The following is a 27,859-nucleotide window of genomic DNA, read 5'->3' on the forward strand; positions in this document are numbered from 1 at the left end:
ACCTGAGTTGTTTCACTGTGTCGAGTGGATTTCATACGACGTATACAAAGTATGTAAAATACATCGTTTGTTCGTCCACTGTTCCAAATACCATGTTTATATAAATAAGTTGACAGTGCGTGCGATTACGGGAGAGAATAGAGCAATATCGGTGGAAAAATCAAGTCTCGCGGCTCTCCCGCTTTCTACAAGATCTCGGCGGCCATTTACGTTTAAGGAATACAGCCTGTCAGCACACAACAAAACATCATTCATAAAATAATTCTGAATGATAATTTAACAAAAAAATAATAAATTCATAACTTTATTGCTTGAAGATTTTTAAGAAAAAAAGAACATATTGCTGTTTATTTGTACAATACATATAAGGAAAAATGTAATAATTTGAGTAATACTCGCCACGGTTAAACGTCATAAATAAGAAAACACACATCTTTCATCAAAATATTGCGCCCTCAATCGACTGCTCCGAAACTGGCGGGAGAGGGCGGGATTGCAAAAGCAGATCAGAGTCACATCACTATATAGACTATTTTCATGATTTGTGCGAAAACGTATTTGCCGTTAGGATACACAGAAGCATTCGTTCCACATTGAAGGGCGGCGGTCGTCAAGAGGCGTCAAATACGTAAAATTCAAACACACTCCTTCTAGTACAGGACGACCATCGCATTTAAATTAGTCATAAACTTACTGGACAACTTAATGGTAATTACCGCACAGAATAATCTTGACGCGTGTACACGGAGCACGGTCCAAGAACCTCTGTTGCTGTCATAATGGCGAAACCAAACCAGTGCTACCCAAATACTCAACTGTAATTACACGATGCTTCAATCACCAACAATGTTGCTACAATAATATAGTTATTATAATGGCAACCATACCTTTAAAATGCAATGCTTGCTTAAATATATATATTCGTATTCAATTTATAACTACTTTGTTTGCGTTAACGTCACAAAACATTACTTGACTTCACTACTTGAGCATTATAGTGCATTATAGTGCAAAAAAGAAACGTACATACTATAATGCTGGTATCTGCAATGAGTGCTGCAATTATTTTAGTGTTGTATTTTACGTTATCAGAAATAAATGCAAACACAACTTTTGACATAATTTTACTTTTGCTCAATGTAAAATGGAATTCTTAATCATGATGGCAACCCTATGCATCAGATATATCATACTTAAGTAGCAAAGAAGAGTTTTCGTGAGTTCCATATGATTTCTGAATTCGAAGATGCCTATCAATCTTTCACTTATTAGACGCCCCGGGGACGGAGCGGGCCCCTAGCTGGTATGGGTTGAACAGACTATGCAGAATCAAATGTTCGAACGTTTCTGTGCGTTTGATGTGTTTTGGTTATGGTAAAAATTTGAAAACAACATTTTTAAGCATTTTCGCGAAGTCATTGTTTTAAAAAATTGAAGTACCCCTTCTTCTAATCTTCGCGGACAAGCTAACTTTGAAATAAAAATATCGTCCGCGAAATTCAGAACGACAACCAGCCAAAAGCCCCTTCCCCGGTGCACACGTTCGTTTTATAACCGTACTAACGAACAAATCTAATCACACAGAAACCGTATCCATAGCAACGTGAAAACTTAAAAAAATATGTATTGCACATAAAACACGTTATGTAAATTAACCACATTGTTAAACGGTAAAAAAAAAACGTCCACGGGCATCATGTCGAAAAACTCAAACAGTCTCAAAATTACATTATCATAATAATATTAGAATTATGATTATCTAGCGCCTTGCACTAGACTAGATTTTATTCGAGCATCAACGCACATGACACCCGATATTGCGTTCTAGTATTGCAAATTGCTCTCCTACGCCCAAGAAAAGTTAAAACTGTAAACAAATTGAGCTCGGAAAAATAACTAGCTGTGTAATGACAGTATTGGATCTATGTTTCCGCTATTTAATAGAGTCGCCTTACTGAAGGTTAGAATGTCGTTTGCAGATATGATTCAAATGAAATAATTACAGAACGTATAAACATAGTCGCATTTTGATTACGTACTGGGCATTTTATGAACCATTACCCGTTTTCATACGACTGTTTAATTCTCCGTAAGTCTGAACGAAAAGCAAGAGTTGCCGAGACAAATACGGAGGTAATCAATAATGCAATCATTATGACCCGAAATCTGTGTCACGTGACAGTAAATATGACAAATGTAATATAGGTCATTCGCTACAGAGCATGGGGCTACATCACTGTAAATAAATGTTCTATTCATATTCAAACATGCAAATACTTAAAATGAATGCATAATTTGTAGACAATTGATTCAACTGCTGACGCACACACAGTCACGATGATTTGGAATATCAAAAATTTAAATATCAAATTAATACGCCTAGTGGAAAATCCCCCCCCCCAAGAAATATGTATGCAAGCCTGATCGTATATATTGTATGTAATTCTTGATAACTTTGAGGAAAGGCATCAGGTATTAATCGTTGCATCAGCTGCGAAGTGACGTTGAAATGTGGCATGCTCACGTGATGAAAAACTACCGCATGGGGTATACCATTGTCTGTTTCCTTAAATGGCACTGAAACGTGTGCTTCCGGTTCTACATCTACAAATATAAATGGAAGTTGAATTTCGTACACGTCTTACCAGTATTTAATTTCACGTGTGTAAAATGTCAATTTGATTTGTACAAAAATATCTGTAGGTTATTCCAAATGAATAGCATGAACATCAAACGGCACTCTAGTTAGAGGTTTTAACATAAGATCTATCAAGAATTGACAACTAAATTTCATTCGGAAAATAAACTTCTTCACTGTACACAGGGTTGTAAAATTGTCGTGACAAATTTGGACAGCTGTGTCGTAAAAACTTCAGGCTAGGGTTGTGTTCGACTCAGAGTCAATTCAGTCTGATACATTTCATTCAACTGAAACGACCGACAAATCACTTGGCGTGATAATAATATTTACTGCAGCTGTTGAAGTCGTCCGCCACGTGTTTTACTCGTGTACGAAGGTCATCGACAGGAAGAAAGTGATATGCCGACACGTGGTAGTCAGATTACAGAACCATCTAGCGACCATCGCGAACACTGACTGGTATAAGTTGGTCTTATTAATTCCACTCTAGCGTGGTTTCGAGTTTCTTAACAAGTGCACTGATTCCCTTGATCTGCTGTGTCTGTGGGTGTCAATTTCGTGGTTATGCCCCTCACGGACGCTGGTTTCCACGAAAGATCACGGCATGCCATCACAAATCCCGAACGCATGAATTAGAGAGTGCGTTTTAGGCGCAAATCCTGGCCGACGGTTTGCGCAAACGCAGAAATGTCGCAAAGCGCCAACTCTCATTAAAGTAGTCACAAATGCTTTATGTATTTTGTTCTCAGCCTTGGGTCGTAAGTGCCTCATATTTGTCAAAAATCAGAGGAGCCGATAGAATGATGCCGCATGAACCGCATATAACGGCGACTAGAAAAATCCAGAGAAAGATTCTGTCAATCACCATGGCAACGTATTTCCATTCTTCGTTCACCTAGAATATAGAAAAAAAATATAACGTATACTTCTTTTATAAATTTTGAAAGCTTGACGAAATATGTTTCGTGACATTTAGTATTTGAATAATTCAATTGGCATCCTCTGAAATACAACATTGCACATGCGCACTAGATAGACTACAGTGGGCTAGTAAGTTGTTCAAACGTGAGTACATGTATCACGCCTATTTTGAACGGCCCGGTGAAAAAGCTGCATGTGTTTATTTCTGCTATAAGATATTTTACACGAGCTAATTTTATTATAGTTTTTTAAGGGCTTATTTTAGTGTGCTTTCGCATTTCGGCGACGCCAGGTGCAAATCCCGTCGACCCCAATTATCCCTCCTAATTACCATACTACATGTTCTAATATTCGACATGACGATAACAACTGTATAAGTGACAAAATACGGCAGTGTCCAGTATCGTAGTAATCTACAATACCTAATATATCAACCTGCCTTTCTAACGCTACATGCAAGTAGATCTATAATCCCAATTCACTAAATTAGTTTACCGCCATTTAGTTTGAACTTCGGGGAGTTCTTTTAGTACAATTTTATGATATTGAAATTGTTATTTTGGATTCAAGCTAGGAAAATATCCACCTCGAAATATGCCATATTCCGCTCACTGCGAGATCTCGCGTGGCCAAGCTTTACGTCCTTAGCAACCAGTTTCGATCACGTGTTAAACGAATTGAGATCCTGTGAGCAGCCGACTGCAGCAGCTTTGAAGCACAACGCCATGGGTTCATAAGCAAAAGATTGGTTAATTTTGTACCAGTCCGGAATCGGTTGGCGCTATCGCCTCGCTATTCTCGCTGCGAAGTACCCCCCCCCCCACCACCACCAAAAAGCTATGTAGCCTCAACAGTTGTTAATGTCTTTTACATGCTATTTGTAATTTAATCATACAAGGACCATAAAACACCAATAAAAAGAAACTCACCGTTTTAAAATCATCATCATTTTTCAAATGTTCTGCTATAAATTTAACACTGTCTATTGCTTCTCTCATCTCTTTTGGAACTCGTTTTGTTCTTTGACCCGGGGTGTTTTTGTGATCTGTGCTGTAAATCCCTTCAGATATCGTGTGCAGCGGCGAAGACGACGGTCTGGTATTTTTAGCGTTCTCGTACAAGTCGTTGCCGACACAGTTCTTGTCTATACTCAACCTTGGCAATGAGCTTACTTCTTTCATTTCAGTCATTCCGTTACGATCGTCGTACACTTCGTATAGCCGCCGTGGAGGGCGGTGCCGCTTCATCCATAGATAGGGCGGCAGCGTTTCAATGAATACTTTTCGCACCCAATTTGGCATAGTATGAGTACTGGGAGAACGATGGTGAATGTTTAATACGACAACCGTTATGACGATGGAGGTCGTCACTAAGACCATGGTGAAAAGGAGATACCGTCCAATCAGAGGGATGAGCAGTGACGTCGGCGGGATGATTTCCGCAATCAGCAAGAGAAACACGGTGAGCGCCAGCAAGACGGAGATACATAGCGTGATTTTCTCGCCGCAGTCTGACGGCAGATAAAACACTAAAACTGTTAAAAAAGATATCAAAACACAAGGAATCACAAGATTCACAGTGTAAAACAATGGCTTTCTTCTAATTATAAAATGAAACGTTATATCCGAAAAAATGTCATCGCTCGACGGATAACTAATTATATGCTTTTCTCCGGGCATATCGATGATGTCCCACTCTCCGCTCTCCCAGTAGTCCTCCAACTCTACATGCATCATTGGCTTGCCAGAGCCGTCGCTTTTATCCTTGAAAGTCAAGTCCAACTGGAGAGCATCGTACGTCCACGAGCCGAATTTCATGACACAGTCTTGTTGGTCGAAAGGGAAATATTCCACGTCAATTTGGCAAGAGCTCTGATAAATTGCTGGGGGCAACCAGTAAATATAACTATTGCTGTAGAGGAGCGCCTTCGTCATAAGCGTCACTTCGTATTTACCATCAGCACTGAATGATATGAAACACATAATAATCATACAAACTATAAGTATAATAGTTACACCTCAGTCCCTATATGTTTACATAACACAGTGCCCCTGAACAGTATCATTCATTTATAACATTGCAATATACTAGTGAGGATACATTACCAATTCAAACATCGATTTAATATCACAAATAAAAAAAATAATAAAAGTAAAACAAAACCGCATCATGGCAATCTCGATTCTTATATTCAGTCATTTAAGAGGACTTCGTTTGTTATCAGTAGGATTTAATTAAAAAAAAAAAAAAAAAAAAAAAAACATGCCATCCTGGTTGACACTCGCTGACGAAGACTGCATTTTGCATTTTTCTTGAACAAATTGGTAAGCATCATGTTAATATTAGTTTAGCTGTTCACGGATTTAAAGCGGAGAGTCGTCACCTGCGCATGCGTCAGATGGCCGTGGCGTGTCATTGTTTATAAACAAGCGTCTACCCATGAGCCTTTGCGTTTTTAGTGTGTGTTGTTATCGTCGCTTAGGACTCAATTCTCGCTCGTGCGCAGGTGACGACCCTCCCGCTTTAAAATCATTCTCACTAAATTATACGTTTAAAAGAAACAATTTCTATATTAATTGAATTATGACTATTACAAAATATTGTACTGACTTGTTAAAGAGCACGATATCTGGCAGCCATAGCATCTGTGATGGAACGCGGAGAATTTGGATACCATCGTAGTCCTTGGGATCCCATTGCAATCGGTAGTCTGGCCACTCCTGTATGAGAAAACATTGTATATTACACATATGTCAACACAGGGTAAATGTGATGTGGGAGTCATGACATCTGATTCAATGTCGAGTTATAACGGACTCCACGTGTATAATGGTAATGTTTTCGATAATCAAAAGGTTGCTCTCTCTCTCTATACGCTGCGAGTTTTTTTTTTTTTTTTGCCTACGATGCAGACCAGGCTAGTTTAGATTGATTTTGTTTAATTTAAACGTGAAAATACTTCTACCGGACGGAAATACTCATCGTCTCACACATATAAACCTAACAAACATAGGCTGTGCGTCAATATATTCTTGTTTATTCTTCCTGACAAAGATGCCAGTGTACGCTGACTTATAGTGCGCCCTCAGGGGACTAGTGAACGTACAAAAAATAAACTTTATGATATCACGAAAATTTAATGAAAAAACACATTTGAGTCTCATTAAACATTTGTTTACAGCGTCACCAAGAAATTGTTGTTATCGAGATATTTGATATAAAAAAACAGCAAAATTTTCCGTACGTTCAGAAACTTCAAGTTGGCATGGATGAATTAGAGAGATATTCAGAGCGGTGAAATATATTTCGGAGAACGAAATACCCATATATATACACAAACTCAGTGCCACACTGAGATACTGACAAATATTAAAGAAGCCATTACAATTTTCATTTTATTAGTAAATCTTGTTCAATATTCTACGTTGAAGTAGACTTGGTGATTCTAATTCGTACTGAATTCGTAACGTTGTTTCGGTCGCACAAGATTTAAGTAAACAACTCACTGGGTACATGCGCATGTGCATTGCATTACTGGTACGTATCACTAATTGGAAATACGTAGTTCACTATTTCATATGACAAACGAACACAACGAACGCGTTTTGTTTACGACAACTATTAATCAGTGTGAATAAAAACCTAACGGTAAAAATTACTAAAAATCACATACTCATATTTCGTTGATCTCACCTGTTTTAACCACACATTCGCCTTCATGATCTGATTTCTTTCATCCTGTAAAAGTGAAAACAAAGATGGTGGTTTAAATTTATATTTCACACAAGATCACGTTTGTAGTAGTTACGTGTCGAGATTTTGAAGGCCTACCCGCGATTTAAATAATCTGTGGTGTTTGTAGATTAGGCCATATTCAAAGTGGACAGGACTCGGACCCCAGTCGGGTACTAAATGACGTGGAGAGTATTGCTACGTTCACGTTACGGGAAATATGTAATCCTTCATATTTAGAGAGAGATTACATCAGTTGTGTTCACGTTAGTCGGGACCCACATCGGGACCCACTCGGCTCGTGTCGAAATCACGCCCTCGTTCGACGATCTGTTATGACCCAAACATGGAAAACGATACGCATATGATGATAATAATAATTGTTATATTGAAATTATATCCATTTGTTTTTATGGTATTTATTACGGGTCATCGTGCACATGGACGGAAAAGTAGATTCTAAAAACAATTATTTGTATACATCATTACTACAGCATCCGACCACTACTAGTTTCACTTCCCTCCATCGTCATGTCATATTAGTATGAATCAGTATATATTCTCTTAAATTCACCATCGAGGGCGTGATTTCGGTTCGTGCCGAGCTTTCAGGCAGCAAATCTCGCCACGTGCGGAGTTTCGGTACCAAGATCTATCAGGACTGAGCTCGAGTTTTTTTCGGCACGTGCTGAGATATCTAACGTGGGCACCACTAATATATTTATCAGCAGGTTGAGGCGAGGTGAAATATGACTTTAATCTTCTTCTGTGTCCCAGTGTTTATACTTAGCAATTATAACATGTACTTGACTTCCTCTTGACTGAGATAATCAGCTAAAGATTTATGACCTAGAAATGGGGGTCTATTTTTTAACTGGAGCAATATGTTTGGATAACAAGCTGTCGTCTGTGATTACTAGTAATTTTGTGTTTATTTCCACTCATAGACACCGGATGTTAGAGCAGGAAGCTGGTGGAAAATGAAAATATCGACTCCGCCTACCAATGTTTTTTTTCCGCCTGGTTTCTTTTATATACATAGTACGGTTATGGGCGGTCAGTAAAACTTAATGGTTAGCATGATCATAAGCGAAACAGACAAAAAGTCCACATTTACCAAGACTCTACAGCCATCTAGCGGTTAACAGGAACAACGCCGACGTATCGACTGAAACTACCACCCTTCCCAAAGTACCATATATTGCATTTTAAAACTGATGCCGTAAACCCCAAATAGCTAACATTATCCCATGCAGGTTGATTGATTGATAGATTGATTGAATACAAATGCTACGTAGTCTGAATTGGGTCGGCAAACCGTGATTGACGTTGCGAGGGTCGTATGCCAGTTCACCTCTTCCACTTACTGCTCTTACCGCGGGTCACTGTGACGATTATCATTGGTTCTCTCCACGCGACCGTAGCTAAGAAAACAAACTATAAATTGCAACAAAAACAAAGCGTAGAAGAACGTAGCATGTTTGTAACGGTATATTCCTAAAATAAATATTCGAGCACCATCCATGCGATAATGCATTTCTTTAACTTAGCTTCTCAAACGCTTTCAACGTTACGTAGCTCAACATTAACATTGAATAAACGTGGAACACAATTTAATATACATGTATAATACGATAGTATGCGTTAATCATACCAATGGAATCATACCGGCGAGCGACACGGCGATTGTGGAGGTACCTGGTTCCGAATAGCATTCGATGTTAGGGTGATTCTGTACACATCGTGATGATTTTAAGCTGAAGGTGATTTAAAATCATGTTTCGATGTATTTTACAGGCGTTGCATACGCCATATTCGACCCGTATCGAATACGACGCGTTGCGACCGACGATATATAGTCAAACCCAAGGAGATATATTGGGGCAATTTCTTGAAAAGTGTTTTCATGTAAGCTTTTTCATCTTTACTTTTCTATCTCGCTTCAACAACATGATGTATGTGAATTCATTAGCAGTTTCCGTAGTTTCAGCGTCCGTGGTTTACTAAATCATCTTGTCGACGAAATGTGATTTCCTTTCGATATGCCTCGTAAAGTCTCTCACTAATTTCATCAAGTAATATACCGTGTAAGAGCGATTGTTTTATACTTCGTAGGATTATCACTGGGTTGACTCTGTGATTGCCTGCAATTAGTATCATGGTCCTAATTTGAATTGTGTTGCCATAGTTACATCGTATGCATGTCAATTCAGTTCCCGGACTGGCAACCGTCGAAATAGCCGATTTATCTTCAAGTGGCCCCTCTTAAACACAGTATTTGCACAGTATGACGGAACTCCCTTGGGAGAGATTTTTGAGGTTCAAAGATAGCCGACTTGAAAGACATGACATACCGCGACGCAGTCACGCGAAGTCAGCCAATTCGATCAACATTTATCGGCATCTCAGCGTGGGGGAAATTCCATAAAGAAAACATATCATAAGAAACAAGGCCAATGAACTGAATCAGACACACACAATCCGTCATAATACGTCAAAACGAGGAAATGCAACTAAAACTAAAAGAGCACATCTCTTATAGGACCCGTAAATAACATCCCGGAAATGTCGTCGCTGCTATTTAAGATTGTGAGGTTGTTACAGAACTTTGATTTATGTCAGACGATGACAACAGGATGAAAGTGATCCGAGCCAAACAAATCATACGTACGTACGTAAAACAGGGAGCTACGGCATGACGTCACGTAGTACCCTGTTGGTGCGCATGTCTCGTATCGGGTTTAGGTTGAATACGAGAATACGAAGCACGAACCAGATGGTTATCCTCTCTCTACTAACACCTGCAATTAATACTAATATGTTAATCTTCAAGTTGCAAATTTACACGTCAAGGTTTTCATCGCCATGGAAACTGTTACAGCACTATTCAGTTGTGTTGGGGGTAATACTACTGCAGCACAATATCCACCAGTTCCGGTGTAATATCCATAAAGCCAAAGACGCAACTCATTTTCAGGATTTTGTTTTGGTAACCTTTAACCCTATTTTGGAGTCGAACTCGCAACTCCAAGTTCGATGCCAACGAACACTGTGTCATTTGTTCTACATGAGGAATTCGATTTCAATGGTTCGCTTTCGTACCTTGTCACCTTCAAGTGTGGTCTTACATATTCATAAGTTGAAGATGCAGTAACGTCGCTCACCGGCGATATCTTTAATATGTAAATATATGTAAACAAGTGAAACAAAGCCCGAAACACGTGTACACGTTTGAACGCTTTTGGCCGGTACAAACTCAAGATGTTGTTGGCGTGTTGTAAGTCAATTACACGTATTGTACAAATGCGGACCTCGCATTGTTCAATATCTGAATGATTGCACGCACACTCGTACATATTATTCGTACATGAAGCACGTTGTGGTAACGTAAAACTATCATCAATCGTTTGAAAAATGAAAACTGGACCCAGAAGGAACGGTGCTTGGGGAAAACCCAGTCATCTTAGGATACGGCGGATATAAACATGTCCAACTCGAATTATCAGTTTCCATGGCAACTAATTAAAATGAAATACAGGTGTCAAACTACTCAGGAGATGAAACGGCGGATTTACGAGATGATCTACCCATTTTTTTCGGCGCATGTTAGCGGTGTTTTTCCACGCCACTGAACTGTTGTAAAGATTGATTAATGTTGTTGATTATGCTACGATTTGTGTTAACTAAGAATATAAATAGCAAGTCGATTTTTTACGAAGTACCTTCGCCTTCACCATTACTGGATTCCGCCGGTTCCCTATGCGGCATGTTCTAAACAAGGCTAGGGGGTACCCTCACGCGGCATTCCCGGTACTCACATAGTCAGGCTAGAGGCATGAAGGCAAAGCGTTCCCATTTCACAGAGTGTCTAGTATCGTCTTATATGACAATCACAATGTAGAAGCCATATGTTTAATAATCCAGTACACTGTTAAAATCATTATGACACGACAGTTATATACTGGTAGGTAAATTGATGATAGCTGTCTGCAGCCAGAATTCGTGTATCTATATATGTGATACAATGCCAAGTATTCCACTGAGTTGACGGTGAATGTACTTTGTTGTGGGAACACAACAGCTACGAAAACAAAACCTATGTAATTGTCTACATTAAGAACGTGTCATAGTCGGCAAGTGTTATTAATACATGACACACGGCATAGTATGATATTGACGACGACCAGTCTGTGTTGATTCATTATCATTAACGGTTTCATACCCATGGATTGTCAATCTCCAGTGCGCGGCCAAGTGACATAGTACCAAAAGTGTACTATATGGCAGAGATCGCCGCGGCGCGATATGCGCGTGTTCTACATGGGTCCCCTGCCGCGGTGTATACAAGGTGTGTTTGATATCCGAACGCGCCGCTCGTTGACAACATAAAAGCACACTGATAGTTCTACACGTCTATATCTTACAAACTGATACTACATCGAACCAGATTTCTTTGGTGGGGGGGGTGAAAATTTCTAGACGAACATCTCTGAACGGAGCGATGAGGGCGCGGCACCAGCGACAAGGGATGCCGGTAATTATGCAAAATGTCTCAGGCAAGATCATTTGCGTGTATTTTAGTCACCTAGTAAGTAATTATGAGTGGATCGTGTAATTATTTGTTTATTCATCACCAGGAGATAACGTTAGTTCATGGGCTCGTGGTTACATCACACATATGTTTTGAAACAACATTTTTTTGTCTCTAAGAAACACGTTTTAAATTGTCACCGTGATAAAAAAAAAAAAAAATTACCCGCAACGTTAGTAGCGCAAATGCACTGATAGTCAATCAGTTTAAAATAACTGAGATGGCGGATTAATGCATAATGTAGACTGAAGTTTTGCCAGTTTTTGGTTGTTTTCAAAGTTGACAACATGAGTTGGGTATATTGGGTTTGTTGATATTGGGTACACTTCATACTGATTCTACTATGATAAGTAGATTTCTGGTATTGTATTACTCTAGGTAGTTAACGGGTGAGTCAAGGCAAACAACATAATACCCCCAAATAAAGACCTCCACAAATGTAGGTGTATACAATTTACAGTTTTTTTTTTAGATCAATTCATTCTCTAAATACTAACATTCAACTTTTTATCAGTATTATGTAGTCCGCCATCTTGATTCTCCAGCAAAGGATTGTGGGTGAAGTGTGACATCATATCCACTGTTGTGAAAAATTGAGAAAATGATTTCATCTATAACTTAAAAAGTTGAACTTCAAATACCGTTCAAATTGGGTCGCTCTTCACCAAAGATTGATCGATACTGGGTATAATTGTTGGTGTTCGACGTTTGTTGACTTTCAACGTATAATAATAAAACAATACACTTACCACATTGATAAGCTGGGATATGGTCAAGCCAAGTTTCACTTGAAGTGTTGATGTAGAGTTCACGACTGGACGAATCAGTTTATTGTACCCAGCGAAGAGTTTATTGAACAATCGACGCTCGGCGTCTGCTCCAGAAGAAACTGAACATACAAATAAAAAAAAGATGTTAAAATATACAATAAATGATACACGTGTTGTATACGTCGCATGGAACCCATATCGAACGGGACGCTTTGCTATATGACGTACAATCATGACTGAAAGCCAACACATTGTTTTGTAGTGGTTGCTTACGTGACGTCGAAGTATTTCTTTATCGCATGTGTGCAGTGTGCGATTTACAGTGCAGTATTTTAGATATATCGTCAATCAGTGGCTATTCAGCTGTGACTTACTGACTGACGGACGGACGGACGGACGGACGGACGGACGGACGGACGATTGCACGTACATGTGGGTATGTTAAAAGGAGTGAGCCCATACACGTATACAAATGAAAATGTGGATCTTGATTCATAGCTAGGTATAGGATGCTAACGAACCCCAGTGACTGTTATCATATTTATACTTAGGTAGTTAACACAATTTATACCGTCATATTAGCTCAATCAGTGTAACCCACTGTTATGGTTTGTTCCAGGTACAATGTTCCGTCAAGCCATAAACTTGTTATAATAATGGTAAAAAAAAATCCATAGGTTTTGTCTAATTTTCAATCACAAAACATTGATATACATTATATAAAATAATATATTTAAATATTCAGTTAATCATTGTATGCCGCCGTCATTTTTAGTCTGTAAGGTATAATAGTACATAATGCGCAATACCCGGTGAAAAATGTTTGGTCGAATAAAACGCTGTTGGGAAGGGGAGAAAACATGTCATTTCCGTCACGAAAGGGGCCGTTTTTTAATTATATGTTAAAATGTGGCCATGTTTATTGTTGTTCTAAATAAGTTTCAAATATTTGTACGGAATTGTCCGTAAAAGTAGCACATATAGAGTGAACATCACATATGTGCATGTATGTTAGTGCCCTCTCATTCTACTCGATATAAGCAATGCAGCATATATACATTGTTGCAATTTTTCAATAACCACGGTCCATGAGGATTTAATAACGCGCAGATTAATTAAACATTCTCCGATTAAGACGCAGACGACAGGTAATTAATTAAATATCGAGTACGAGTAAAATGTTTTAAGATAATTAAAAATTGTAACACTAGGAAATCATCACAACTGTTGACAACTCGCTGAGCTCTGAACTTCGCGACACCACATGCATTTGAGTGAGCACTCACGCGACGAAACGATCGTGTGCTCTCTGACGTCATCCTTTAAACTGAAAATGGATATTCACGGGCGCGGTATCAAATATTTAATGATAATTTGTGCCGATAATTTATGTTTAAAAATAGAAAAGCATCTAATTGTAGCTATTATTTTACTGCATGCTAAATATGATTGATCATAATCGCCTGAACGTCATCTGGTAAATCGCTGAAAGGCTCCAGCAAGGTTGTCATCATCCTCGGCAACAACGACGGCGGTGAACACCGGTGTTCCCCGGCCAAGGCTGAATACATTAAAAATCAATCTCCGAATCATTTACAGCAATTAGCGTGACGGATCGTATCAATATTCATCGACGGTGACTGACAAGTTGTGTACTCGTTCTTGACTTGTTTTTAATATCACCACGAATCATAGTCTGCGATTGCTGCAATGTCACCGGATGCAACCTTTCGGAAGTGGAGGGCGACATAGATCATTCTTTCACACTTATAGACTAATGTACACACTGGTGTACACAGTGCGAAGAAGCCGCCGCGGTGGATCGTCGCACTCTGAGCCAACACCGATGTACACAAATAGTGTACGCTATGTTTAGTATTAAAGTTCAATGCGTACATATAGTCATCGGGGCTATAATTCGATACAATCTTAGAACACATATTCCCCCGCGGTCTTGGTGAGATACGTATTTTCGTCTCGGCGTGGAAACATCAGCGACCCTTGTCAGCCGTGAGATAAATGCATGCCTAAAAACAAATAACAAAGACCCCGTGGCTCTATGTTTAATGCAACGTTGGCAAACTGTATATACATATTAATTGTTCCTGGTAGTAAAGTTTTATATCCCATTAAATGTGATCAAACATTGGACGCGCTGTCGGCATCACTTTCACACAAACTGCCTCACTAACTGTTTGGAGAATTTGTAGAATCCGGCATAATCACATGTCTGAATATATTATATACTATTTTATACTTTATTTTTTTTTTTGCATCTGTGACACTCTTCAAATTTCCATTTACTCATGCACCACTTAATATATTTGATTTAATTTAAAGCTTCCATTATTTTTCAGTGTTAGTATGATTGACATGCCTATATTGTCACACAACGCAATAAGTCAATCGTATATCTGGTAACACCGTGACTCTGACGCTCACACCGTAGTTGTGACATCGAGCATTGCATGGATGAATTGTAATGTAATGAATTCAATCACAACTACCGCATCTTGTAAATACAGTTGAGCCAATCAGTTACAGATGGCGAACAGCGAAAGTTATACCCCATTCTTGAATCTTTTGGTATTTATACACACAGATAAGTAATTAAATCGACAAACTAGATACACGTTCAATCCAAAGCGGGAGGGTGGATCCTAAAAGATCGACGATAACTCAAAACTTCAATGTAATCAACTGATGAACTCTTCCATGGGTCATCGTAAAACAGATAACCCCCCCCCCCGGAAATAGGGCAATTACTGAAAGTGCATAAACGTGTCACTTCGTTGGCTGTGATGAATAATCCGACTTCATCTTAGTTAATTACGAAACATGGGCTTGTGAGATAAGGAAACTCGTCTAATGCACAGTGGAATGACACCGTAAAGCATAATGCCTTGCCTTATTTACTTCAAATCTCGGAATAAGGAATTCTAGACGGAAGCACGCCACAAAACGGTAGCAAAAAACAAGATGTGCTCAGCTTGACACAGTGTTCGTTCATTGCCCCGTGAAGACTGTGGGACTTTCAGAATGATTGTAAACAAATCAAAGCCCACTCTAACAGTGCCAGCACGATAGACGAATTTATAAATTCGATTAACATAAATAAATATATGTTGTTGTTTGATCTGGTCCAGTAAAAATCAATTTCACGGCTGTGCAAATTTAGCGACTGTGATACGATGTTCTTCTGTAGTAAAGGTCCACTGGATTCTAGTATGAAATCAATTAGGGAGGTGGTTTTCAATCCAATAATACAATGTCTTACCAAGACTATTCAGAGTATCATTACAATACGAACAAATCGGACAGCATTCCCCCAATGTGAATACAAATCAGTTATCAGGAAATTGGACTGGTAGGTTTCGAGACGAGGATCATGAAACCATTTGGGCTGGTAGGTTTTGAGACGAGGATCATGAAACCATTTTTTTGTAAATCAAGAATGACAAACAATATTCCGAAGTTCGCATAAAATAGAGAATTGATGATATTGACGTGAAATGAGCAGATCGAAATAAGGTCACCTTAACTTTGAAGTGCCTGGACACCAAACTGAATATGGAGGTAATTTGAATAGCAATTTCAAAAAAATTGACGCCCGCCAGGCGACGGAAGACGACGAACAATGAGCTTCAAGCCTACTGACAGCGGAGAAAAAAATAACACGTACAATTAAAAAAAATATATATCATTTAACAATCACTGCACGAGGAAAAAATCTCAGTGATTAGTTGCGTGTTTAGTACATGTATCCATTTTTTACCTCCATGATGTACCGTAATATTTTGAAGTGTGTAAATGCACAAAAATAAACAAATAAACAAATAAATATATAGAATTGAAAATGAAGTGTACATTCTATCGATACACATACTAGTGAAAATTGACAAGCCAATCTTATCAAATCGTTTGGCGTGTTCGGTAATCGTCGGAACATGAGATAAGATTCAAGTCTGATTGCCGATATCCTCACATACTATGAAGTTCCAATGAGTTAGTCAGCCCATTGACCACTTGGGGGGTGATTTTGTCTTAACCACTTCCGGGTCGTTGTCCAATTGCGTCTTCCGGGTTATTGTGCCGAAATCCCCAGGTATTAATAACTTACTGTTTCATTAACATTTCCTTTGGGTATAGGGTTACATCTTAGAACGTGCGCCGGCAACCCAGCAAGGGATGCCACTTAGACGAGAAAGTGCGCTCAGACGACAATCATCATCTACGATTTGACGTCATCCATTCAACTCGAAATGGATAGCCATGTTCTCATGGAGTATCTAAATAGTATATAGTACATTATTGAATCGGAGTTGATTTGTGTACATACGCTTATGTTTATAAATAGACGAGTACCTAATTGTAGTTATTATTCCGTTACACACTGCTCGATATTACTCATAATCGCCTGGATGACACACAGCATTCCTTCAAGGTTTTTGTACACAAAGAGCGACCCTGTTCTTGTTCATGGAACAGTTTAGCAGAATAACGTTTCTGTTTGTATGAATATGTATTTAGGTTTGAATGTTTGAAAGATTTGAATTATTGATAACAGGCACGTTTGTGTACCTTTCCCTCTGCATTGATTTTTTTTAGAATAGCTTCTTGTCAAATCAATCTGATTAAAATAAGATTCTGGTTGGCTTAATTTTTATTTTTATTTTTTTTATATAATTACTATAATTATTATCTATTTTAATTATTTACTATAATTATTAATTATTTTAATTATTTTTTAAACTTACAATTATTTTGCTGCAAGAATGGTTTTGTTCGTGAAAGCCACCGGGTTCTCCCGTCAAAAAATAATTAAAATAAATAATAATTATAGTAAATAATTAAAATCAATAATAATTATAGTAATTATATAAAAAAATAAGCCAACTAGGATCTTATTTTAATCAGATTGCTTGTCAAATGGAATTGAGAATTTCAAAATGGCGCCGGATACCCCAGAAGACCCAACGATCCGAATGAAATGTAGTATATCGTGACATACTACAACGAATATTTGAATATTTGAAACGTTCCGAGACACTTTAATTAATATGTATTCGGTTGTTTAGAACATTCTAACCATCCCATCAACTTGACTGTACGAAAATCATTTTGCAACGTGACATTCAAATCGTAACAAAATAATGTTCTGAAATTAATTATGTACACAATTACTGAAGTCAAAGTACAATATGTACTATATATGGGCACGTATGTACTTGAGTTATAGACGTTCTCAAAAATGAAATATGGTCATGGATATCACACTTTTGGAACAGGAACTGAATCTTTGCTGAATTTTTCTTTGAAAGAAAAATGGGGTACCCGAACGAGGTTCTGAAATATAAACCTTATTTCGAACATTTCACTCAGAATAATATGTATTTGAAGGTTCTCTGTAACGTGAAAACACGACACACTTGGAACTAAATTACACCTATGTACAAAAAGAATGATTCCATGGATGAAATAATTAAAATAAATAATGAATAATTATAATATTTCCCCTTTTTGATAAACTGTTTGGACAAGCGATTGCTAACCAGCTTGACGTGTACTTTGATAACATATTTGAATGCCTCGCTATAATCCAACCACTTCGCACGTGATCGAGATCGTACTACATACCAATTCCCAAATAAATCAAATGCATTTGAAGTTTATTCCATCTACATTCCGTGCTTTATTAATCCATACATCATACTAAGTATGTACTCGTACATAACGCTATGCTATGTCGAGTTCCAAGTTGGACAACTATAGTGTATACAACGGAAGACAGAACAGTGTGGTTGTTTCTTTGACTGTACGGGTAGATGCGGCGATTTCTGGGTCGGGGCATGCTCTCCCTTAAAAAATTGAAATCTAGGCCCTCTGAAACGCTATTTCCTGCATTTTGAGGGGCAAAGACGATAATGCACACGCTCCTTAAAGGGCGACATTTGTGTTGACTCCTTCGATACCTTCCAATCGCCTACAAAATACTTAATTAAACTCGGTTTGTACTCGTTGGTCGCCATCTTTGTTTATATAAGACCCATATGATCTCGGGCACGCGTGGCGCGACGACTACCGCGCTTTAACTGTTAGTTAAAATGACGAACATCATATCAGTGCCGCTCCCAGGCGAAACACGACTCTGGTTATCTTGTTCATCAGTTCCCGGTGGCTCATACCTGATTAAATGAACAAATTAGCTACACATTCAATTCATAAAGTGATAGTAGACTCGACGATAAATGATAACACAAAGCCCAAATGTGATCGAGTGATGAACCCCTTTTACAGGTTTCCGATAAGGAACAAATTAGGTAATTACTGGGGAATGTTCCCTCGCATTTTGTGTGTGTTTTTTTTTCTGTCGGATGAATAATTCTTTTCATTTGGTTAATTAAAGCTGAAGACTAGCTAGATAAAGACATTACACTAAGTGAAGAGAGGGATAATGTGGTACATAATTCCTCCGCTCCACTTACATCTCATTGGCCCAATCGAATCTCATCAATAAAGGGAAACACCTCAAACCACTTTCTTGTTCTTCATTCAAAGTCAAATCACGGTATGTCGGCCTGGACCCAATTACACACTCAATCGGAATAATTATTTTCGGTGCCATGTAGATCAATTTCATAAAAAAAAGTATCAACGTAGCAGTTATGGAACTCGATATATTGTGATCTGGGTGGGCCGAGTATCCAGCTGACACCATAACGTGAATGTTGACCTGTTAAATGTTATATTGTAGAACGTATGATGTTGATGACGGTGGACATTGTCTAAAAAATATAATACGGGTGACAAACTTTATTCATTCGAGATATCGGTAGATGTATTTCCATGCCACGTTTTAACGAGCACACTGACCTATCAAATGGGACGTTTAATCGATGTCAAAGGCTGACTCATATCTACTTCACGATGGGAATTGTACAATTTACCCATCCATAATATATCAAGACACTTTCCTTGATGTAATAATTTACTGTGAGAAATGATTGGCCGTACACATTGTATCATGCCCTCACTAGTATACATACAAACGATATTATTTGAAATAATCTGTAAGAAAACCTTGATAAAAGAAATGTATCCACATATATCTATAATATACGAAGGGTGACAAACAGAGGCAAACCTATAAAATCGACATTTGAATAACATTGTATTCAATGAACCTAAATTTTCTTTCAAAATGGCGGCCGCTGGCCCAACCGAGTGAGGGCATACTATAAAATAGCGCCCTCAAACATTATGTATTACATAATTAATAGCGCATTTTCTCAAATCGGTCACATGCTAACGTACAAAATAAAGCAGTATAATACAGTTAAACTTGGTGTTTTTTTGTCAACTTTCTCATACTGTAGATAATCATAATTGAGACAAAGTTACATGGAGTCTCGAAAGACGCTATAATTTTTACCACTCGGCGGCTGGATATATAAAAAATTATACATGCATTTTGGTAAAAGGTGGTTATGGCTCACAGTTGATATGTTGTAATATATATGTTAAATATTTATTGTTGAAACTCGCATATCGCTGTCATATGATGTTATCATAATTTAATTTAAATATGCACACCAAAGGGCGCATGATGTCCTCTTAATTACGGATACGCACTGTTAATTCACAGAGCATGCGCAACTGCGTATCTTCCGCCGATTATCAGTGTGTGTATAAATAAATCATAATGTAAAGTGTATACAAAAAATGTATAATGAACAAAAATTGAAAAACAAAATATTAAAAAATAACCCCACTACATCTTTGCAAGACAATACCCAAGTTTGTGTCTGTATGAAGTTATTTTACTAAAGTCTTCTGCCAAGCGAAATTAAAATATCTCTATCTAAGGCTTATCATGTTTGCCAATTTGTGTTTTTGTCAGATATTCATTATCATATAGCGTAGACTGGCATTTGGTATATTATCAGCATAACCCTACCAATCATATAACTGTCAAGACGTCACGACTTAAACTCTTCTTAAACACATTAACGCCTGGTCATGTTATTAATAAGATGACAAATCAGAGACAGGAAAGCAATGTGTCAAATAATCACACTAGAAATTAGTTCACATTCCGACAAATCCCTGACAGATTATTTTCGGTTGTCAGACACTGTATTTGCATATCATTATCGGTGTCATGGCCATTGCATAAAGGAAGGGGTAACAGAATGAAAGGAACTAAATAATTGTGGGTGAAAATCGATTATATTACAGTATAGGCATTATGCTACTGTTAAACACTCAGTTGTTCATCGCTGCGGATATTACGTTACTGTCAAACAAGCAATACAGTCAATACAATACATTCATTCGCTCAGACAAATAGTTCCGTTACTGCACCGTACGTAACATGGATGTTCATCAGTGCAGACAACGTTTACGCATGAACGTACTAGACGGTTTACGGTACTGTACTGTACTGTCTTTCAGTCATTGCATTGCACAACTCTTTGTTATTCACCAGTAAAGAAAATAGTTTACGTTACAGCGGTATACTGTATAGCACGTTGCTAAGAAAACAAACAATTAATTACTCGTGAGTCAGTGGTGAGTATAGCAATTTCTTAGATGAAAACAAAAAGTCAATCAATCGTCAGTGCAGACCACGTTATTGCAATATATTGTGGAAAATAAGTTGATGAAACATACTCAGGTGTTTTATTTCGGCATGGGATGGGCTACGCGTTCATTGCTTCGCATAAAATGCTGATACTAAGTGTAAACATTTTTAAACAATCCCTCTGGCTATAAGAAATGCTACACTATGCTTATTGTTAAAATGCAATGTCAATTTATTTTAAGAATTGCGCGTGACAATGTGTTTACGCTTTTAAAGTCCATTAGCAAATAGATCGGTATGATATGTAGATATCTAAACTAATATGGGGTACTTGTCTTTTGTTCTATATGTCGTCGTGCAAGGCGCGTCGGACAATGTATTAACACGCGTTGTATATGTAGCATAAGAACACGAATCGGTGCGGCCAGGGACGGATGCGTTTTCAATGTACGCGGATGAGCCTGTAATGTAACAACCATTGTCTGAATTAAAATGTACGCATCGCGTGTAGATTGGAAAACAATTATACCTTTAGCGAAGTCGTGAAAAGTGTCGGCGAGATATGTAAATATTTGAGGGATCGATTATTCACGACCACGTCCAGATTTCAATCCCTCCGTGCGGCAACAGGTTAACGGAACGAATTGATGAGGCAATCAAGTCAAAGAACACAATCTCAATGTATGCACTACATCGATGAATGCATTCCAGACGATGAAGGTGTGGATGTTTGCTTAATTTATGCCCCGTGACCACTTGAGTAGAAATTACGTGTTTACATGCTGACAAACAACGCAATGTTATCCTATCATACACATGCAAAGACATTGTGAAAACCAATTTTAGGATATCCCGGAGGGTGAATCTATTTCTTTTTTGCGCACTTGAAAACTGTCAGCAGGCCCGATTAGTAATAGTACAATATCTAGTTATTTTCATGAATTAAGTATGGGATGCATGCTCGCTGACACTTACATTTAAATCTATGTTTCTCAATGAAGTTATCAAATTACCATCTACATAATATATTTCTATTAGCACTATAATTGAGGTTTATAAATATTATATTTATTTTTGAATAAAATCGTGTTTTTGTTTAGTTTCACTTCAAGAAGAATGCAGAATTGAGTACTATCATACTATGAAATACTGCCAGTGTGGAAAAAAACATGCTTAGAATTAGTGGATGCATTTTCTGTAAAAAATTAAATGTTCATACTGACGTGGGGGTATTGTGTATTTGTACATTTGTTGAATGGCGTCATTAATTATGGAAATTATATACAAATACGTAAATTAGGCCATCATAATAATGGTACTTTCTCATTGTTGGGTCATTTGGCCTTATTCAAAAATATGGAACTGTAAAAGTACAAAAAGAACATTTTGATAAAAAATGTCATATAAATATAAACACATAGTTGAATAAATATAAATTTGAAATATTGTTGTTATGGGGGACTGGCTGTCACATCGTGGGCTGCGATAAAACACTCTGCTACTACAGTAGCTCCTTGTAACACCAGTTGGCCGGTGACCCGTCATATGTCGGTAATACAGATATCATTAGCAGACGCGCTTAGCATGGCAAATAGCCAAACAGATTGAAGCGCATTTAACAAAGTAGGCCCAATTTATTCAGTCGACTAACGTGGTTTATTCCATAATCTATTTAGCCAAAACTTAATTCGATTGACATGCACGTGTATTTATTGAACTAGTCGACTTGACGAAAGCAATGAACAACGTTGACGTGAAGGGGCGACGTATAACGGTAACGGGCATCGGTATGATCGAGTGGCGTAGCAAACGTGACATTCAGAACTTGAACACTACGCTGAGGCTCATGCTCATGACGGGAATATACAATGAGATTGCCTTACGCTGATTGTGCATCCGCTGTTGCCATCGTTATCGATATACGGCATGATATCGGGTATCGAGCTTTTTAGATATTTGAACAGAAAAAAATAAACCACTTTCGCATGGCTTTTACCGGGTAACACCCGTAACGGTTACCCGCCTCTTTTTGTTTCGCTGTCGTGCGAACAATGCTTGCTCCAATCCCATTCTTATTTACCTTGCCACTGCAATGCTTTTTATTTTTTGTTTCCACCTTACTATTTTAGAATCATATTGTCGGCGTGGTACATACGTAAACATTTGCGTTACTTCTTGTAAATACCACACTCGTGACCTTTCCACTGTTAAAGCTTTCACCCGTGTTGTTGTCCAGGCGGGGTACTTATAATAAAAAAAATACTATCCCCCACGGAGTCGGTCCGTTATTGTTACGGTCGCTTTCTCTGCGTTGAACGATCTCTGAGTTTATTTTCACTTTTTCTTTTCAGCACATCTATGTGTATTTCAAATAAGGGTGTATCAGGACGTTGTTTGTCGGCAATTGTTACGCGGGTAAAAGTGTGTACTAGTAACCGAGTGGACTGATGTCAGAGAGATGCGTGATGGGGGCACACCGTAACGATGCGATGATCGTACGGTTATCCGCACTTGGCGTGTTCCAGGGGACAGTCAAACTTACAGTTCGGTGTGCAGTTAACGCACTTTTGACGCGGACATTTCTTGAAATCACAAAGTCACTGTTACCATGAAAATAAGTTTGGGTATCAATAATTTGCTCTTTGTTATCTATTTGATGAAACCTTACGTTCATCAATAGCTTACCTAGAAACGTTCCCATACTTTTATTAATCAGCTGTTGCGGCCATCTTTGAAATGAAGATGCGCCGTAAAATTAACAAAAGTTTTAAACATTCACATGTTACGTATAAATACGGTATCTATGGTGACGGTGAGTATGAATCAATGTCCGTCAGTGTTTTTTGAAAACCAAACCAGAAACCACTTACAATCAGGTATCGATCCTTATAATTCATGATCGAATGGAAATACACATGGACGTGTTACATACGACGCAATTGTTTAAAAAACATAAAGCAAAAAGAAAGGAAGTTTTCGAAATTTAGCGTTTTAATCTAGTATGATTAAAATTGGGACACGGCAGCAATCCAGCACCCCTTTATGTCATATCCTCGCCTGGATACAAGCTGACACGATATTTAATATCATTTAATCGCGTTGGGAACAGTAGTAAATAACATATTTCTGGTCGTAATAGTTTTATTTATCAAGCCTGTGCATATATGCGTATAAATGCCACAGAGGCACTCATAAACATTCTGTCCTCGCTCGAAACGTGATTGCAGGTAATTCGTTTGGTGACAGTCACGGTTGTCGACCACGTGATGTATTCACATGTTTTCCTCCATGTTGTGCCTAAGAACAGCGTGATTTCAAGGGAACAAATGAATGAACGACCAGTTTTACATAGGAAAAACGAATGCGCCGTGAAACATTTACATTTTAAAGAATTCCCAATATTCTATTCCTTGGCGACTGCGACAGAATTGCAACGATTAGTTGTGTTTTGATATGGATACCTAAGTGCGACGTTTGTTATAACATTGGTATCAAATTAATGAGCAAATTGATCGATGTGTACGATTTCCCAAAATTGCCCAAGGGCTAAAAGTGAAATTGGACCTACCCTGTACGTGCCCCACTGGATGCGCATTTGTGTCTGCGTGGAATAGAATTTGGTGCCGAGTTTAATTCGCTGAGTAAACGTATCAAATGCCAGCGATTCAATATAACCGATGGACATGAGTGAATGAGTGAGTGAGTGAGCGGTGGATTGTGATTTCATATGGGGCTCTGATCTTTTTTGTCACGTTGTCAGCACCTGAACGTTGAATGTCTTTTGCGGGGGGGAGGGAGATTTCAACGCTAAAGGTAGTTCGTGCTGGTACCGGTTTAATCGATTTCATGCCCGGGTTAATTTCAAAAGGCTTTTAATATAATTAAGCACACGCGTCCCCAGTGAACAAAGTTGACTCCGTGTTAAAATAGACCACGCATAAATTGCGGCAACTACCTCTGCTTGTTTTTTCTCAGTACCTGATTTCGTTCAAGGTGTATAATTTAATATCGGAAATTACCAGAGTACACATAAAGTGCGCAATTGCTCGTGTGATCCGACCACGGGGAAGTCTAATAAAAAAGAAAATGGCGTCCCATTTCTGTAGCAGACCAAACGCAGGTGTTATATACGTCGTCACGGTAATTCTTAGAGTGGGCCGTATTTGAGATATACATTTCACATACCGTGTAAATAGACGTGATAGTAAACACAAACTGAGTCCAGACCGTCTTTTAAAACATTCCCAGGATTATGTAATTTCGAATCTTGCTATTTCATTATTCAAAGCCCCTGATCTTGAATGACGCGTGTTTTGATTTAAACGCCCCGACACATAAGGGACAGTAATCGAATCACAGCTAAAGCCCTACCATTTTTTTCTGTACAAATGGCAACGTGTTGAATAGCTTGTTGAGTCTGACATTAGTAGCATGAAGAAAATTAAGTATCGTACGTACCTTCAGTATGACACAGTGTGGCTAGCACAAAACATCCTAGCAGAATCTGCCGCAGCATTTTAGCAGTAGTAATCTTCATATTAGTCGGCTCCGTAATTATGCGGCAATCTCCCACAAATTACAAGTCGGGAACCCTGCGAAAAATTCCACCAAACGATACGTTATTAATGCAAACGTCGACATCGCGTGACTTGGTCGCTGATGAAGGGAACTCTACTTAGTTATATGTGTGCGTATACATCCTACGAGTCCGTCTACACCAAACCAGCCGCGCTACTACAGAACGGTATCTGTGAATACATTTATGTTTACCCAATGCAAAGTGGGTGGCTGCTTTGTCTCCGATTGATAAATGGGGCTACCATGTGTAAAGCGCCGTCGACGTTTTACTCTGTACAGGTGAACTGAAGATGCCGGCCCCATACAAACACACTGCGTGTATTATGCTTTTTTAATCTCAGTAGCCACTCCCGAATCAGTACGTCAGAATAGGTAATTCACGCTCGATCGAATTGACATTTTCACTCTCTCGCGTTATGCCACTGCCAAGCCCAGGACGCGTTATCCCCGGGTTTGCTGCGTTACTTTTGCGGCTTTGTTCTGGTTGAGCAAAAACGATACAGTTGCATCATCGCCGGCGAGGCATTTTCCACTGTACAAGTGTCCAACACATACAGTGCGAAGTTTGTATTTATATGTATCAGTTGGAACAACGTTTCGAGAAAAAAGTGTTCAACAAAATAATGGTCATCGCGCAGCGCGTGTTCGAATTTCACGTATTTTACGCAGCACGTTGCTATCGAAGATGACGCAACGAACATTTTTTAAAACCTCCTCATTATCATCTAAAGGCAGGGAACGAGTCAAGTATGTTCTCAAGTCACTTGTAATCGTGCTGGACTGTATTACCCAAGGGAGCACAGCGATGTACCCCCAAAAAGTGAGTGAGATACTCGCTTCCTCCATTAAAAACAAGAACAAAAACACTGCCCTCGGCTGATGATTTGTTACGCTTTCAGAAAAATATATTGCCAAGGCCTTACTTCCAAAAAGCGACCTAAGATCATATTGACGGAGCTGTCTAACTTAATTCTGGGCCTGATTCATACGACAGTGAGGGTAGTGTATAAATGAGACAATTACGTTAGATATCCATCTACTTTAATCAAATCACTACACACTTATTGTGTTATGTTATAGTTACGTGTATGTTCGTGATCGATGAGCTACTTGCACGCACTATCGAGCTGGAGAACGGCTATAGACCATCACCTATCTAAACGAGAATCTGGTCGATTGACGCCCAACTATATCGCTAACTACAATTATAGCTGTTTAAACGTAGATACACGGGAAGCTAAATCGCGGGTAATTGAACGAAAACTATACAAGCAAGGTTAACTTCAGGTACAAGACAAGGCTTCCCCTTTTTTATTTTCAAACATGTTATTTTCAAATGGATGTTTAAAGCAACTTGACCAATCACGAGCAGCGGGTGAATGTCGCGCGTATTGAATTCCACGGTCAGTTAACCGTTAACATCATCTTTGACACGGTCTCGCTTCGCCAAACATAGATTCGTTTCGCAATTTAAGGTTATGTGCCAAACCACAGTGATGTCAAGCACAGTATGTCAAGGCGCAACAATCGTGAATCGTCACGCAGCGTCACGGTCATCACGCAGTGGTTGGATCAATACGCACTGCCTGGATCGCCATGGTCGTCACACATTGCCTGGGTCGTCACACAGCGTCACGGTCATCACGCAGTGCCTGGATCAATACGCACTGCCTGGATCGTCACGTAGAGCCACGGTCGTCACACATTGCCTGGGTCGTCACTCGGCGTCACGTTCATCGCGCAGCGCAGGTTCACATATGCAGAGGGGGGGGGGGCAAGGGTTATTTTCGTTCAACGTAATTGCAATAATTTTTGGTTCGTACAACGTAAATTGAAAAAAATAATTCCGTAATTCTGTAATCACAGGCTAGACGTACAACGTAATCAATCAAATATTTGTTTCGTACACTGTAAAAATGTGTCATTTTTCTCGGTACGTACAAGAATTTACATCCAAATAAAAAAATCGTAAAGAATAATCCAGGGAAATTACATTTTAGAAACTGTAAAACGACTAGATGACACAATTCACTGCAAAATTG

The 27,859-nt window shown here is 38.6% G+C and overlaps 1 protein-coding gene across 1 annotated transcript in view; it reads right to left on the bottom strand.

Annotated features, from left to right (window-relative positions):
• Positions 1–272: 272 nt before the first annotated feature.
• The window catches only part of LOC100374057 (neuronal acetylcholine receptor subunit beta-4-like), a 39,433-nt gene continuing 11,846 nt past the window's right edge, over positions 273–27,859 (bottom strand). Inside the window, exons 2-7 of the mRNA XM_078009151.2 lie at positions 25,698–25,831; positions 12,635–12,774; positions 7,256–7,300; positions 6,173–6,282; positions 4,492–5,524; positions 273–3,536 (exon numbers count right to left, since the gene is read on the bottom strand). Of these exons, the coding sequence (XP_077865277.1) occupies positions 3,387–3,536; positions 4,492–5,524; positions 6,173–6,282; positions 7,256–7,300; positions 12,635–12,774; positions 25,698–25,776 (1,557 nt within the window). The 5' untranslated portion in view covers positions 25,777–25,831 and the 3' untranslated portion in view covers positions 273–3,386. The remainder of the gene's footprint in view (positions 3,537–4,491; positions 5,525–6,172; positions 6,283–7,255; positions 7,301–12,634; positions 12,775–25,697; positions 25,832–27,859) is intronic.

Source organism: Saccoglossus kowalevskii, chromosome 13 (genome assembly GCF_978046115.1).
Source record: "Saccoglossus kowalevskii chromosome 13, keSacKowa6.1, whole genome shotgun sequence".
Lineage (NCBI taxonomy): Eukaryota > Metazoa > Hemichordata > Enteropneusta > Harrimaniidae > Saccoglossus > Saccoglossus kowalevskii.